The 16567-nt window shown below is 58.6% G+C and overlaps 1 protein-coding gene across 3 annotated transcripts in view; it reads right to left on the reverse strand.

The window, feature by feature from the left end:
* Nucleotides 1-9730, reverse strand: part of NCS1 (neuronal calcium sensor 1) — a 16120-nt gene extending 6390 nt beyond the window's left edge. The window contains exons 1-5 of one of the 3 annotated variants that reach the window (XM_026860365.1): nucleotides 9420-9730; nucleotides 2707-2731; nucleotides 798-936; nucleotides 241-319; nucleotides 4-92 (exon numbers count right to left, since the gene is read on the reverse strand). In XM_026860365.1, the coding sequence (XP_026716166.1) occupies nucleotides 4-92; nucleotides 241-319; nucleotides 798-936; nucleotides 2707-2731; nucleotides 9420-9516 (429 nt within the window). In that variant the 5' untranslated portion in view covers nucleotides 9517-9730. Of the gene's footprint in view, nucleotides 1-3; nucleotides 93-240; nucleotides 320-797; nucleotides 937-2706; nucleotides 2732-4160; nucleotides 4525-5548; nucleotides 5604-9419 lie in introns of those variants that run through there. The other 2 variants (XM_026860366.1, XM_026860363.1) reach the window with 2 other exon arrangements.
* Between the last annotated feature and the right edge of the window lie 6837 nt (nucleotides 9731-16567).

Raw genomic sequence — 16567 nt, forward strand, 5'->3', positions numbered from 1 at the left:
TACCACCATCTGATAAATCGCATCCACAATGTCCAGCATCTCGTTCCTCGTGATGTACCCGTCGTTGTCCAAGTCGTACAGTTTAAACGCCCCTGCAAGCCACAGTGACACCGAGGGGCTGGGGATTGCAGCACCCCCCGCCCTGCACATGCACCCCATTGCCACCTCCATGTCACCCTCCCAGCCCCCTCGTTGCGCCGGGGGCTGCGGGGCTGAGCCCACCATGCAGGGAGCACTTACACCTCAGCTTCTCGTCCAGCGTCCCCCGGGAGGTGACCGACAGCGCCTGGATGAACTCCGAAAACTCGATCCTCCCGTCCTGGGGGAGGGAAGGAGGGGGTGAGGGTGCCACTGCCATCCCCCGCCATGCAGACTCCTCCCTGCCCACGCGTGCCCTCGTAGGGGACACATCCGAAAAGGCAGCGGGGAGGGAGGAGTGATGCACATTTATCTCCAGCAGCGTGATCCAGCCGCCGGTGCCCAGCCCGACAGCGAGATTCCGGCGGGAGTGCCGGGGGGGGGTACCACACGGGTGGGCTTTTGTCAGCGGCACCAAAACATCGTGTTTCTCCTCTCTTGCTTTGTCACTTCATCGCCTTTTCCTGTGTGACTCTTATCGACTAAAATAAGCGCCAGGGCTCGCTGGCTGCAGCTGCGCTGCTTTAATTTCACGCCCCAGGAAGCGCTGGAATATTTTGCTCCTCCAGCGCCGCGCAGCCGCGTAACGAACCCGTCCCACCGTCACCACAGGCCCAGCCCCAGCCCCCCCAGACTGTGCCTCTGGTTCACAGACTTACTTTATTCTCGTCAAAGACATTGAAAACAAAGGTGGCGAATTTGGTTGGGTCTCCAAAAGGGAAGAACTGCTTATAGATCTTCTGAAAGCCGGCAGCATCGAGCTGCCCGCTGGGGCAGTCCTTGATAAAGCCCTTGTACCTGTGGAGGAAGGGCAGAGGATGGGCACCGGGTGGGTGTCCCCGCTGAACAGTCCCCCAGGCCCTGGGGAGCTGCGCTGGAGCCAGGCAGGACCCCGGGTGCTCCCCGTGTCGCTCCCATCACCCACCCAAAAGCTCCCAGCCCCGTGGGACGAGGTCACTGTGGGCACCGCAGCGAGGGTGGCAGGGGGAGGGTCTGGGGAAGCAGCGAGTGGCACCGGTGACACCGAGCCCACCGCTCCAACCCTGCTGTGAGCCCAGAACTGGCAACCGAGCACAGCCAGGCTCATGCTGAACATTGTCCAGGAGCTGGGAGGGGACAGGGACCCACCGCCCAGCCGGGAGCACCTGGGAAAATCTTTTAAACCTCCTTTAAAATAAAAAGCCCTCTACACAGCGTCACCTCCTGCCAGCACGGCCACGCTGGAGGCAGAGGTGCTGGGGCAGGCGATGCCTGGCTCAGCCCTGAAGCCGTCATGGGTGTGCAGGAGAGGATTTATATCCCTCGCTCAGATCTTTGGATGCACACAGCTCCCGAGCAAGAAGCTGCAAATGGAAAAACTTCACCTGAGGGCTGGAGCATCCCTTCCCCTCCACCGCTGCAGCTTGGCCCTGATACATCAGGTGCATCCAACCCACTCTCCGGTACGGAAGCAGCCAGGAAAGCTCCCTGGAGCTGCTGCACCACTGCAGGGGAGGGGCTGGTGGTTGGCAGCAACCCCACAGACAATCCGTAACCCATCGCTGGGCACGTCTGTCCTGCAGCCACGCGCCGGGAAAACCAACAGCGCGGCGGCCTGGGTCACTTTTTGCATGACCCCAAGTGAAAGCTGCTCAGAGGAGCTGGGGGGCACAGCGGGGTTACTGTGTCCTCGGGGTGGCACAGCCCTGAGCATCTCCCAAAACCCAGCGGTACTTAAACACCCCCAAAAGCCCCTGGGCCCAGCTCTGAGCTGGACCTGGATGCTGCAAAGTGCCACCTTGGAGGATGCAGGGGAAGGGGCTCGCCGGCTCTGTGGGTGCAGGGACCACAGGGGGACCATGTGTGGACCACACAGGGAGCGTGAGCGTTATGCAACACGTCGCCCAGATCTGTCAGGCACCCGCTGCAGCGGGCCGAGGGCTGGAGGAGGAGGGGAAGGGGGTGGCGAGGTGGGAAACCGAAGTGCGGGTGACATCTTTTTCACGCTGCTGCAGCTATGACTCATCGGGGAGGGGGGAAGGATGAGAGAAAGAGATAAAGAAAGCAAACCTTGACTGGTGGGATAGGAAGATGAAAGGGAAACAGTGGCTTTTCTAGGGCACCGTGTTTGGTGGGGCAGAAGGGATGGGGCGAGAGCGTGCTGCCAGCAAGGCACCATGGCCACAGCCCCTGCCAGCCTCTGCGGGCCCCAGTGCAAACGGGGAAGTGCTGGGATGGCACCAACCTCCTGCAGCCAAGGCCATGGCCACCAGCTGGACAGTCCCCATGTCCCCACTCCCCTTGGCCACCCATACGGGGAGGGGAGAGGTGAGAGGGAGCAGGCACCGTCCCACATGGGTGGCCAAGAGCAGCCAGAGCCAAACCCCACCGTGCACGGTGCATGAGGTGTGCAAGGAAAAAACTCCCTATTTTCTGGACTCCCCTCTATGAGCTAACATCTGCACCCCAAAACAGGGGCACCCTCCTGCACCCCCTTGCTCTTCATGGCCAGCGGGGTTGCAGAGCATCGCTGGCTCCCACCCCCTCGCCCCGGCAGCTCACCACCACACCACTGTGCTGGACACTCACCACTGCTGCACCTCCTTCTCCGTAACTGCAAGAGAAAATGGGAGAAAAGAGAAAAAGAAAAGGAAAAGGAATTTAGCACTTTCCCTGTGATGGCTTGTGTTTTGCACTTCACTGAGTGACTTCCCTGGGGGGATGCTGCAGGGCTCACCTGCTGCTACATGTTATGTGTTATCCACACTAAGGCAGCTGCCTTCGAGGCACAGACTGGGAGTCCTCCACCAGCCCAGGAGGCCGATGGGGTTGGGGATGGAGGAGGCACTGGAGTCCCTCCGGCTTCAAAACTGGGGAGACCACCAAGACATTTTGCCAGAGGAGTGCAGGACTATCGCTGCAAGATACAATGGACCACGCAGGGGCGAGGCTGGTTCATATCTGGGGAGGATCCAGCCCTGCCCTCTTGCCTGCCCAGAGCCAAAACATTCCTGGAAACATTCCTGCCAAAACATCTGCCTGGACGTGGCTCAGGGAAGGCACCTGCCCAGCTCTGACATCGACACACTGACTGTGGGCATGGACACAGCCCCGGGGCTGGCATCCCTCAGGTACCACAGAGACAAACATCACCAAACCCATCCCAAGGCTCCGGGGAGCTTTACCGGGCTCTGGAAAAAAACCCCAAAATGTGACAAGCTAGAAAACAGCGAACATTAGCAACCCTGAGCATCCCCAGCCCGGGGACAGCTGCTGAGATCGCAAATGTCCTCAGCAGAGGAAAGGCCCCGGTTGGATGCTGGATGCCGGGGAGCCTGATGAGGCGGGGGGCTGGCACCCATCCCCACGCGTCCCGCTGCAGGAGCGGTGCCTGGCCGGCACACCAGCGGGGAGCCCGGTGCCAGCAGGCAGGCGCGGGGGGGATAACAGCCTCATTAGTCATTTCCGTTGCATCGTACATCTAAATAATAATAAAAAAGCAATAGGTCTGGAACGCACTGGGATAATGAGGCGGAGTGGAGATGTGTCAATGTGCAAACAGTTGATAAAAATAGAGAACCAAGACACATCAACAGATGCCAATTACCTTGGATGGCAAAAAAAAGAAAGCAATTTTCCATCAGAAAGATTTATAGCATGCCTGGCCGAAGGTGCAGACCGCAGAAGGCGAGGGCTGGCAGGCGGCAGCAGTAGGGCAGCCGGGGGGGGCACACACCGGCCCCGACCTCGCAGCTGGCTGGGCGCTGGCTCCCGCATCCCTGTGAGCAGGAATTGATGCACCAAGGCTGTCCCTGTGCATATGGGGGGTCCCTCCACCACAGCTCAGGGACCGCTGGAGGGACGGAGCCTACAAATCCCCCAAGGAAGAGCTCAGCATGGGGCAGCCTCTCCTCCAGCCTCCCCTGCAGTGGCCGTGCCGGGGGTGCAGGGACCAGCCGTGTGGGGAGAGCAGCAGCACCTGCCATCACAATGTGGGGTGTCCGGATGGTGGCACCCCGGGAGAGGAGAGGAATGCTCATCACCTGGGCTGAAGGACACCGAGGGCTTCCACCATGCTGCAGGAGGGATTCCAGAGAGTTGTTTTGGCAGGGCTGTCTGGCAGGAGAAGAGCAGACAGGGGAAAGGACAGAGGTCTCCTGGCAGGAGGGATCTGGGAAGGACATGCCACATCCAGCAGCTGAGCTGGGGCAAGCCAAAACAACAGTCATGCCAGTCCCAAAGGATTCCCCATCCCCCAAAAAAGGGTTGCACAGAAGCATCCTTCCAAATGGGAGATGCTGAGTGATGTCTCTAACAGAAACAGGCTTCCCTGCACGCACTCCCAACAAGCACCCAGACATCAGCCACAACTCCCCACTCCGAGGATGCCCGGGGGATGCTCCAGGCACCAGCTCTGAAGCTCCAGTTGCCCACAGGCACCAATGAGGTGGGTGGGAGGAGGAGGAGGAGGGTGAAGAGCAAGACTTTGGGCAGTCTTCAGGGCAGGCGAAAGGGGCAACAGTGGCAGCAGCCTGGGGCTGTGGTCAGGGCTCGGCTCAGCCCCTCCAGGCAAATCGCCTCCCGTTCTCTCTCCTTCGGCTGTGTTTCCCCCAATGTGCTATTTCAGGCCCGGGAGCTGCCTTTCAACTCCAGCAGGAAACAATTAAGAAATCTGTGCTTTTTTTAGTACAGGAGAAACGCTGGTAATGACACACTTGGGCTGGAGTGGGGAGCGAGGGATGGAGCCAGCTCCCCTCATGCCCACAGGAAGGACGCGTGATGCTCCTGGGGACCGCTCAGGTGCCAGCTTGAAAATCAGCACAGGGCTCCCGGGGTGGGATTTGTTAATGTGCATCCCTGGAACGCGGCCACACAAAGGCCCAGCCCTCCTCCAGCACACTGGCACCGGGCGCGAGGCGGAGCTGCGGGGTTTGCCCGGGTGTGGGAACACGGCCCCATCTTCCAGCCCTTGGAAAACCAGCCAGCTCTGGGTGCATCCCTCCGCTGCCACCACCTCCTCCCTCTCTCTGGGGCAGAGTGTTCCCAGAGCAGGGAAGCACCACGTCCCCATGCCCAGCACTGCTGTGACCAGGCAAGCCAGGGTTGAGCGGGTACCTGCCTCCCTGTATCTGCAGTTACAGATCCGAGACAGACGATGACTTCACAGCTGCCACTTCCCAGCTGCTCCGACCTCGCCGGGTGTCGACGTTCCGAGTGGCACTGATTGGGGATGCTAATGCCTGTCCCCTCAGCAGGGACCCACGGCCATGGAAGCTTTGGGGACACACCATTCTCCTGGCTAGGCTGAGCCACCCATGCTAGGGCTGGGAGCAGGGGACACACACAAGGGCAGGGCTGTCCCTCCGCTCCCCCTGCTCCATCCTCTGCAGCTGCCCGGCATGCACAGCCCTGCCGAGCTCACAGAAAGTACCTGTGCGGCGGCGGCTGCTGCATTTCCCTCCCCCAGACATTGATTAGGGCGCGATGCTGAGCCGATGCAGATCAATTCGCAGCGGTACAAACCTCAGGTAGGTTTGACCCCCAGCACTCAAGGACAAGGGGGTGACCCCCAGCAGCCCCACTGGAGCATCCCACTGGAGCAGGGCCGGCTCCCTTGCCGTGCTCCCGCTGTGCCACCCTCCCCAGGGACCCCCGTTCCTGCAGCCACTATGGGGATGCCTATAAATAGCGCACGTAGCAGCTTGTTAGCGGATGCAGCGTGCCCCGGGATCCTTGGGGATGAAAGGCGCTAAATAAAGGCAGAGTGTTAGCATTCGTTATGAACCGCAACGCTGGAAGAGGCATCGCCGAGCTGGGAGCCCCGGCCGGGCACCACAGACGCCCTCCCGTATGCACAACGCCGCTCGTGCCGGCAGCATCTTTGTTTTCGCTGCTCTTAGCAAAGCGTGGGGAAACGCCGAGTGCAGGGCTCGCTCCATGGGCAGGAGAAGGCAGCAGGGGCAGGCAGCAGGGGCAGGCAGCCCAGAGCTGCACAGCAGCTGCCCCACACGGCCAAGCTGCGCTGGTCGGTCCATCCCCGCTCCCACCTCAGCTGGGAGGAGGGTTTGGGCCATGCGTCTCACGCAGCACTGAGGGGCAGAGACTGTGTGGTGAGGCTGCACTGCAAGCAGCCCCCAGCCCCCTCCTCCCAGCTACCGGTACCCAAAAATCCCCAAGACTCTACCCCCACCTTTCCATCACTCCCCACCAGGACTGACAGCGCTGTCACCACCCGCCCTTCACGTGCCCCCTCTCTTCCCACCACCCAGCTGCCACTGCAGCAAGAAACAGCTCTGGTTAATCAGTGCTCAAGCCCGTTAATTTGTGTTTGCCAGGCAGTGAGGAGAGGAGGGACCTGGGACTGCGAATCCCCATCCATCGCTCTGCCCACGGGGGAGCTCGCTGCTCGCCGGACCGCAGGAAGGAGTGCAGGAGAGGTGGCCGGATTCAGAACAGTTTGGAGACCCCCTGGCCACATGGTGGGATGCATGAGATGACACGATGCTCCAGCCCCACAGGGCTTTTCTTGTGCTGCTCTCCCCTCTCCTGTCTGAGCAAGAGCAGGGGTTCAGCCCCCGCCACAGGGCCGGATCCTGAGCAGGAGCACACACGCTCAGCCTGGCCCCGTCGGCCACAGCTCAGTCCTCATGTGGGCTCGGGCTCCCAAAGGCTCAGCAAGCACCGTCCCTGCTGAGCCCCCCGCGCATCCCCCCTCGCTCCAGCTGCTCCCGCAGCACCTTGACCCCACGGCCATCACCGCCTTCGCAGGGAAACCAGGGTTAATGATTTCTAGGCACAAAGCGGCTCCCCTCACTGCTGCAGGGCGCTCCAGCTCCGCCAGCCTGTGGCCAACCCACAGGCAACTGGCCCGGCATCACCTGCCCGGCGGCATTCATCTCCCCCAGGGACTCGCCGCGGCTCCTTCCTGAGGTCCCCACAGGTCCCCACACACCCCAGGTGGGGGGACCCAGCACATCACCCCATACTGGGGCTCCCATCCGGGTTTGGGGCTGCGGATGCTCAGCGCAGCACCCAGATGAGGGCAACTGGGCACCCACGTGTGTGCAAAGAGGGTGCTCAGGCATGAATCAATGGGGCACTCATGCACGCACTAGCTGGGCACCCATGCCTGAGCTAGATGGGCGCTCATGCAAAGATAAACCAGGTGATCATGTGACTCACTGGGCACTCGTGCATAAATTATCTGGGTGCTTTTAGGTGAACTAATTGGGTGCTGATGCATGATTTCATTGGGTGTTCATGCATGAACTACCTGGGTGCTCAGGCATGAATGAAATGGGCGCTCATGCATGAACCAGCTGGGTGCTCATGCATAAATTTTTTGGGCACTCATTAATTTATCGGGGCACTCATGCATGGACTAATTGAGCACTCAAGCGTAAATTCAGTGAGCACTCCTGCGTGAACTAATTGGGCACTCATGTGTAAATTAGTGTAATTAGTCGATAACACACTTGTGTGTGTACTAATTGGGCACTCAGGTGTGAATGGATCAGGTGCTCATGCATAAATTAATTGGACACTCGGGCATGAACAGATTGGGAGCACATGCACCCATTAATGGGGCACCCATGCATCAACTAACAGGGTGCTCATGCACGGACTGGTGCGTGATCCCGTGCAAATTACCGGGTACCCGTGCATAAACTCACCGGGTGCTGGTATGTAAATTAATTGTGTGCTCGTCTGTGTATTAACTGGGTGCTCATGCGTGAACTTATTGGGTGCTGATGCGGAAATGACTGGGGTGCTCATGCGTGAGCTAATCGGTCCCTTGTGCATAAAACACCACGGTGCTCCGGGGTGAACCCCGCACACCCTGCAATTTATGCCCAACACACTCCGCCCCTCGCCTCTGTGAAACACATATTTAAGAATCGTCTGAACATAAATCTGTTACAAACTCCGCTTTCAACATCATCACAACGTTACTATTCACCAATTACGGGCTCCCCCCTCCCTCCCCGCCGAATGGGCGCCAGCGGCTCCAGCAGCGTGTGCATGTTCTTGCTCAGATTTCAGTCCTTGCCCCTGGCACCCAGATTTGGGGGTCAGCATCACCAGCCTGAACAAACACCCACCACAGAATTAGCCCTTGGTCCCTTCTGAGCGACCACAGGGCTTGGTGCAGCAGTCCAAACAGATACTTGGGGCAGAATTCAGATCTTGCTCCTGCAAACACGGGCCTGAGAAGGCCCCCTCCGCCGGCACAGAGCGACGCATCGCCAGCCCCTGGCCCTGCAGAGCCCGGCGTAACCACATCCTAACGTGAGCAGTCATTACCAATTTCAGGCCTCCTCCCTACAAAACACATAGCCAAGAGCACGGCAGCAGCTCAAGCTGTTGGAGGTACCGATGGGGGGGCTTCACGCAGCCCCCAAACTGTAACTGGGCAGCATCTGCTTGGGGCAGCACAGGCAGGGAGAGGAAGGCTGCCCCGTGGGCAGGACCTGCTGACGCCGGGGCTCTCTGGGGCTCTCTGGGGCTCTCTGGGACCATCTCCGGCAGCCTGGGCTGTTGGGTGGCTTTGTGCAGGCCAGGCAGGGGGGGGAAGGACCCACTGGTCCCCGGGGAGGGCTGGAACGTGGCCACGAGACTCCCCCAGCAACACACTCCCTGGCCCCAGCACGGAGCCCCAGCACGGAGCCCAGAGCCTGTGGGAGCCGCACTGGGTGGGGGGAAGGGGTGAAAACACCCCCCAGGCTGCCACGGGCTCCGTCCTCCCCCCAGGCCATCCATCACCCCACCTCGGGGCACCTCAGAGCTCACCCAGGTCCCAGTCAACGATGGCAACTTTTAAGATATAGCACACATCAGCACTTTGAAAATTCAGGTTGTTTGGCCCTGACCACGCAGTCTCGTTAAAATTCAGGTTTAATTACATAACCAAAGTCCTAGTTAACCATTACAGAGCACAGGGTCCTCCTGCCCTCCGTCAGGGCTCAGCCCTCAATCCAGGGCTACCAGACCACCCAGGGGCTGGGGTTTGCTCCCACTCATTTTGGGGAAGCAACATTAAAACACAACCCAGCTGCAGCACCGGGTCACCCCCCATGGAAAGAACCAGAGTTAAGAGCCTGCACAATGACATTTTCTTTTGCTCCCAGAGATGACCAGCAGCAGCTCACCCAAAGCACTGTGCCCCCATCTCAGCCCCATGCCCCAATCCCAGCCACATCACCCACACGCTGGGGGTGTTTCCGTGCAGGCACCCATCCCTGCAACATCTCATCGCAAAGGGATGTCAGAGCAGCCTCACCCACAGAGCCGGAGCTGCCTACCTGTCGGAGCAGGGCATCCCCATCCCAGCTCGCCCATCTCCCCGTGCGCTTGCACAATTTGGCTTCTCTCCCCATCAGATACAGACATCACCAGCATCACAGCGGGTCCGGGAGCCTCCGAGACATTTAGAGCACAAACCTAACAATGTTATTGGTGTCATTTGTTACTGCTGAGATTCAAAGTAATATGCGGAGAGAACTGCATGTGCGTTTGGCACTCTTCTGGCTGGCGGTTGCCATTAGTGGTCTGTCTTGCTCCCAGACTGGATAAACAGGTCCATGAGCAGCTCTGTTCTCATCTCCCCCGGGGCTGATACCAACAGGAAAGCCAATATGCAGTTAAAATCCTTTTTAGACTTTATTAAATATTTAAGGGCCCGACATTAAGCTTTGGAAACTGGGTTCGGGGAAGAAGCAGCAGTCGCTCTTTGCAGCAAAGGAAGGGCAAAGAACAGTGCCTTCGTTTGGAAATTAATGAATCAGACTGAAACACATCCACAGCAGGAGCCGGTGGCTGCAGCAGGTCCATCCTGGGCTGGATTTAATCCTGGCTTGCCCCGGAGCTGAGGCAGCATCCCCAGTGCTGCCAGGAGCAGGGATGGAGCAGTCCCCCTGCCTCGGCTGGGCAGGGGGCAGCTGTGTCCAACCCCCTGCTCAATCCTCCCTTTGGCTACAGGGATTTCAGCATGGCCTGGCGCTCCAAGGTGCTGTCCCCAACCATGGAGTGATTCTTGCCCTGGGCAGAGGAGGAAACTCCCCGCCGGACCCAGCGCTGGCAGGGGAAGGGAAGTGTCTCTGACTCAGCCATTGGGCTCTGGAGCCAAGGGAAGGTCATAGGATGCTACAGGGCAAAGCCTCGCTGGCAGCAGGGCTGCCTCTGCCACCCTCCCTGTCTCATAGAATCATAGAATGGTTTGGGTTGGAAGGGACCTTAAAGATCATCCAGACCCACCCCTCTGCCATGGGCAGGGACACCTTCCCCTAGCCCAGGTTGCCCAAAGCCCCGTCCAACCTGGCCTTGAACCCTTCCAGGGAGGGGGCAGCCACAGCTGCTCTGGGCAACCTGTGCCAGGGCCTCACCCCCCTCACAGGGAAGAATTTCTTCCTTACATCTAATCTAAATCTACCTTCTTTTGGTATAAGGCCATTACCTCTTGTCCTATCCCTACACCCCCTTAAAAAAGGGTCCCTCCTCATTTCTCCTGCAGCCCCTTTCAGTCCTGGGAGGCCGCTCTTAGTCTCCCCGGAGCCTTCTCTTCCCCAGCTGAACCCCCCCAACTCTCTCAGCCTGTCCTCACAGGGGGTGCTCCAGCCCCCCAAGCATCTTTGTGGCCTCCTCTGGACCCGCTCGAGCAGGTCCACGTCCTTCTGATGTTGGTGCCCCCAGAGCACTGCAGGGGGGTCTCCCGAGAGCGGAGCAGAGGGGGAGAATCCCCTCCCTTGGGAGGGCAGGCAGGGGCGCAGGGCATGGACCCTGGCTCTCTTTCCTCCCTAGAAGACCTGGGAGGACAAGGAGGGGAGGGAGGAACAAATCAACTCCACAAATGTTGTCCCAATAACGGAGCGAGCGCATCCGCAGGCTCCTCCCTGAAGCAGCCGCTTCCTTTGATGTCTTCAGAGCTTCTTGTTTCACAACCTTAATTATAGCGGCAGCAGCAAAGGTCAGGAGAGTGGTTAAGCAGATCCATTAACATGTCAGGGGATAAATGAAATGTGATTCTTCTGATGCCTGAGCAGTAGCTGGCAGCAGCGGCTGCTCCGCTCTGCTGCAGAGGGAGCCCTCGGGGCCCCCGGCCATGCCCTCCCCTTCCCACCCCAGCACCTCCCGGGGACCTCAAAGCTTGCTTCTGACACCTCAAAACTTGCTTTGCTTGCATCTACCCATGCAGCCCCAGGTCCATGTGCACATGGAATGCTCAGTCATGAGATTTGCTGGGAGCAGGTGGGTGTCTCCTTGGGGAAGGGGCTGGAGATGCCTCCAGACCACCACAGCCCTCCGGAGGCAGCATGTCAGGTCCCCACAGAGCTCCCAGTGACCCTGCACTGCAGCCACCACCTCCACAGCTCTGGCCCACACGTGGCTGCAATAAAAACAGGCCCCAAACAAAAGCCAGCCCCTGGGCATCCCTCCGGCACGTCCTGCCCATCACCCTCCCCCAGGGCCTCCCTGGGACAGTGAACCCATTCCGCTCCCCGCTCCTCAGCACATCTGCAGGGTGCTCCACACTTTGGGTATTTATTTCACCCAGCGTTTGCTGCCAAGGGATAACAGCCGCCCTGCCTGGCCAGCTTGCCCTGCTTTCTGCCCCATGAGCAACAGGAGGGATTTCAACACGAACCAACCTGGCAGAGAAACCCGAGGTTCCCCCTCCTGCCCACCGCCTCGACTGACACGATTCCTCAGCACCGGGGAGCAAAGCCCCAACCTGGTGCCCCCAGAGAGGAACCAACCCATTTTCCTGGCTGAAAACTGCTGCAATCGGAGAATTTTCTTTCCTTTCCCACAGAATTCAACCTGCCACGACGTACCCCGTAACTACAAATCAATATGTTTGTAGTTTGCTCTTAAATTAATGCCCATTAATTCAATACACTACTGTCGAGCAACAGAGCCAATTTTGCGGCTTATTGTAGAAGAGCAGAAAATGATGATGCCAGAGTGAGTTTAAAATCCACAAAATAGATCACAGTGGGTGGGACACAGTTCTTGGAAAAAGAGCATCTTCCTCTCCCCGCACCCACTCGGCAGCTCGGGCCTCCCAGCGCCGCGGGCGTCATTCTGGCACCCTCCTGGCGGCACCCACGCCTTCCCCAGAGCCTCGCCACGGCCTCTGGAGCACCGGGACCATCATCCTGACCTTGCACCCGATCCCAACAGCGATGCCCCTGCACCTACATGGCTCCAAGCACACCAGATTGCACAGCTATTGCAGCTGGCATCAAGAAAAATACAGCATTAGTAGTTCTGGACATGGGCAATAGCTACGAAAAGTGAGCCCTGAAATCCAATCCCTCCCCCCCAGATGTCTAAAACCAAGAGCTAAAATGTGCGTTTCTGAAACAACCTCATATTTTTAAGCCTGTTTCATGATTTTAAGGGTTGCCAATGCTGTGGCTGGGCCGGCCTTTGTGAAGTGCTGCTACAAGTAGGGATACTCAGCACTGCCTGCCTCTCCCAGTTTCTCTACCTGGAGTCCACATCGAACCATTTGCACCCACGACACATATTCTGTGCCCACAACTGCGCACGGGCACTTTGCACGACTTTATGCAAGCTGCGGGGAGCAGCAATACCCCAGGACTTTCATAAATCTCCAGCTTAGCAGAACCCTCTGACCGTGGCCCCACAAAGCTCTTAAACACAATCCCAAATCCCACTGTGGCCCTGAGCTGCAAGCACCTGGCCCAAGTTAAGCCCAGGCTTAAATCCCTGCCAAAGAGGGGCCATGCGATCCAGGGAGCACGGTGGATCCTTCAAGCCTCGGGTGTTATCACCTCCTGGGACAAAACACACAAGAGCCAAAACTGCGTCTCCAAACTACCCCAACGGCGCATCAGGAAGATTAATAAATTAATGATTATAAAGCACTTTAGGAGCTTTTGGATGAAAGGCTCTATGGAAGTACAAAGAATTACATAATTTATTATTCATTATTATTATCACTCGGCATTGGCTTCTCCCACATGCTCCTACATGGACCAGGCACCAGCCTGGCCTCTGAGGAAGGTTAAACCCTCACCCCACAGCCGGGCTCGCCCTGCCAGCGCCGCTCCAGTGCCTGGCAGACGGGTGAGCTTGGCACTGCCAGATATTCCTGGGCACTCAGGTGCCCGGAGATGCTGAAAGGCACATGGTGATGGGTCCAAATCAACAAGAATTGGGCAGCCGGCACTTCGAAGAAGCCCTCGGATGTCCTTCTGCGCCTTTAGGTGTCCAAGTGCCATTAAAATCTGGCCCCATGCACTGTACAGCAGGAGCGGAGTGGGGAGGGGAGCCAAGAGACGAGGTTTCCAGGCTCCTGCCCTTCCGTGTCCGGTTCCCAGCAGGGCCCAGGACAACCTGCTCTGAATGCCCACAGTAAAATAATTCTCACATCTCATGGAGGCTGCTGATGGCAACCCTGTGTCATCCTCGGCACCACCGTGCCCACGCCTGCCTGGCACGTGAGCAGCCCCACGCCCCTCACCCAGCTGCTCCCACCGCCTGCTTGCCCCAAGATTGCTGTGACCGAGGCACGGCCAGAAAAACGCCACAAATAGGAAACGAAGAGACCAGACGGGTCAGGGGACAGTGTCCAGGGGACACAAGAAGCCACCAGGCATTGGCAGAGCACTGAGGGGCCACAGCATGCACTGCAGGTCCTCTGTGTCCCACGGATGAGGTGAATCTGCAGAAAAGCTGCGTGGGGCAGGGAAAGAGGGAGACGTCCCCCCATCCCTCTGATCCTGCAGAAACGAGAAGGGGCTTTTTGTTATTTGCTTTGTTTTGTCTGGAAATCACACAAACAGAAAATGATGCAATGGAAGGAAATCCCATCGTGGGAGAAACTCTTCACACAGCGCAGCCACGGCTCACGCAGCCACGGGAACCTCCCCGGGGACAAAAGCAGGGTCCCCATCGTTAGCTGCCAGTTACAGGCTCCTGGAAACTTTTGCCCAGATGTACTGTAACAGCAGCAGAAACTGCACCATGCAGGAGGCAGGGCCAGCGCCCGGCTCCACTGCGTGGCAGCCAGCACATGGGAAGGGCACCACGTCCTGGAGATGCTCTGCGCAGGATGGACATCACTAGCCCAGAAAAAAGATGCCAAAATACCACAGTGCTGTGGAGTAAAATCTTTCCTAAGCAGACCTCAAGCAATTCTTGAGTTCGCCATGGATTTGTGGGTATGACTATCCCCTGCTCAAGCTGGGCCTGTAGTCAGTGCAACCCTGCCCTCCTACCTGCACCTCCTCTGCCTGGATTCCCCGAAATGCAGAAGGCAATTAATATCTTTCCAATCTCCCAGGGTCTGAAGATAAATCAGAGGCTCTCAGACGTGCCTGGGAGGGCCCTGTGAAGTGCTTCGCCAGACAAGGGAACGCGCGTTCGCCTTGACAGCTGCAGGAAAGGGGCAGAAACACTCAGCAAAAGTAATTAATCCCAGAGACGAGAGGTGGAATGAGCAGAGCTCAACAAACAGAGCCTGGTATTAGCAACAGCTCTCCCTGACAGGCATCGCGCCGCCAGTCACACGCTGCCGGGGCATGTTGGGATGCTGCACCGGGCTCCAGCCACGTGAAGGGCCATGTGCTGCCCCATGACATGGCTGCCTGGGCACTGTTGCCTCACCTGCACAGGTACCTGGGTCTGGTGCAGCTTGAAAAAGAGGCAGCAAGAGGCCTGGAGTGGGCAGGCAAACCCCAGGCAGGCTGGGAACTGATGGAGGAGGGAGTGATCAGAGGACCCGAGTCTTTCCTGGAGGGGGTGCAGTGGAAAGGGGAGGGCACCCAAGAGAAAGGAACAGAAAGTTTGGAATAAAGTGATTCAGAAGGCAATGACCCTCTGCTGGCCTCATCCAACAAAAGAGACACCCCCGTGCCCACAGACAATGGTTTCACCAGTGCTGTGTTTGTTTGGCATCGGGTGCCGGTAAGACACGGGGCATGGCTGCCTATGTGTCCCACCATCAGCCCCGCTGGGGCTGGCACTGTCCCCACGCAGAAAGGAGCCACCCCAGGGGTGCAAGCCTGGCACGGAGGAGATCACCAACAGATGGGGTTGTACCGGGCTGGCTCTTCCCAGATCCCACTCCATCAGGGATTGGATGGTCACGGCGGGTGATTGCAGCACGGCAATAACCAGACCTGGCTGCACCCGCCGTGGGTCACAGCTGCAGCGAGGACACCAAAACCCAGGGCTCAGCTCCAGCCAGGGTCTGTGCCCAGCCAGCACTGCCACGTTCTCACTATTTCTTTTCCCGCAGCCACTTCGAGGAAGCCCGGCCGGGGTACCCCAACCTCTCCTACCATCACTCACGGCTCAGCTATGCAGATAAGCCCCCCGCAACCTGCCTGCTCCCGGCTGTGCCACGACGAGAGAGCAACCCCGCGTGTAGGGTTGTGCAATGCACCAGCATTGCCTCTTCTCCATATGGGAGAACTTGCTGCATCCTAATCTATTGCCTTTTTGGGTAAGCGCAGCCGTGGGACTGCAGCAATGACAGCGGGGAGAGCTCGCAGGTCTGCTACACGTTAGGCGAATATCTCCGACCTGCGAGCGAGGAAGCAAACTTGAACCACCAAAGCCTTTGTTCCCTTTGTGCATCCTTCAGGAAAAAAAACCCAACTGATTTTGCTAAAACTGGATGGCTCAGGCACTAACCACGTTAATAAGATTACGGTGGAGGATCAGACAGGAAAGCCCCTCACTTAGAAAACCAGGTTATTAAACTGATACTGAGATACTCATAGAAAAATACTGAACTCCCTGGTGTCGGGCTCTTCTCTCCACTTCAGAGCATAATAACAAAGGAACCCCCTCCAAGTAACGCACCCAAACTTTGAGAGCCACCCAGACGGTTTGGCTCGCCGCTCAGGGAGCAGCTGCCCGGCCCCGGGGAGGCAGCGAGGGGAAGGCAACCAGCACGGCCAGTCCCTGGGTACCGGCCTGGCACAGAAACCCCAGGGCCAGGCGGCCCTGGGAGAAAGGATGCTCCGGGCGGGGGCAGGGGGGGTCAGGAAAAGGCAACCGCATCGCTCCGGGCGGGCAGGACGCGGCCCTTGTCCCACAGCGACTGGAGGCTTAGGCACAGGCCACGGAGGATTGTTGTGATAAGAAAACAGAGTGTTTCTCTGGCTCCCTACCCCTCTCCTCGTCTCTGCTGCCTTGTGCTTCGGGTTTTTTTAATCTCCCAGGCTAATCTCTGAATTCTTGCAACAAAGCCCCGCCGAGCCTGCGCCCTCCCCTGGGGACCGGCCCCGGCAGCGCCGATGCCCGCAAAAATCCCCGCTCCCCGCTGCAAACGCAGGGACGAGCCGGGGGAAGGAGGAGGAGGAGAAGGAGGAAGAGGAGGAGGCCGGGGCCGGCACCGCATCTCCGGGGTGGCCGCGGAACGCAGCAAACACACACACACCCCCCCGCCCCGCTCCCGGCAACGGCCCCATCG

Source organism: Athene cunicularia (genome assembly GCF_003259725.1).
Source record: "Athene cunicularia isolate RWA chromosome 17 unlocalized genomic scaffold, athCun1 chr17_part1, whole genome shotgun sequence".
Lineage (NCBI taxonomy): Eukaryota > Metazoa > Chordata > Aves > Strigiformes > Strigidae > Athene > Athene cunicularia.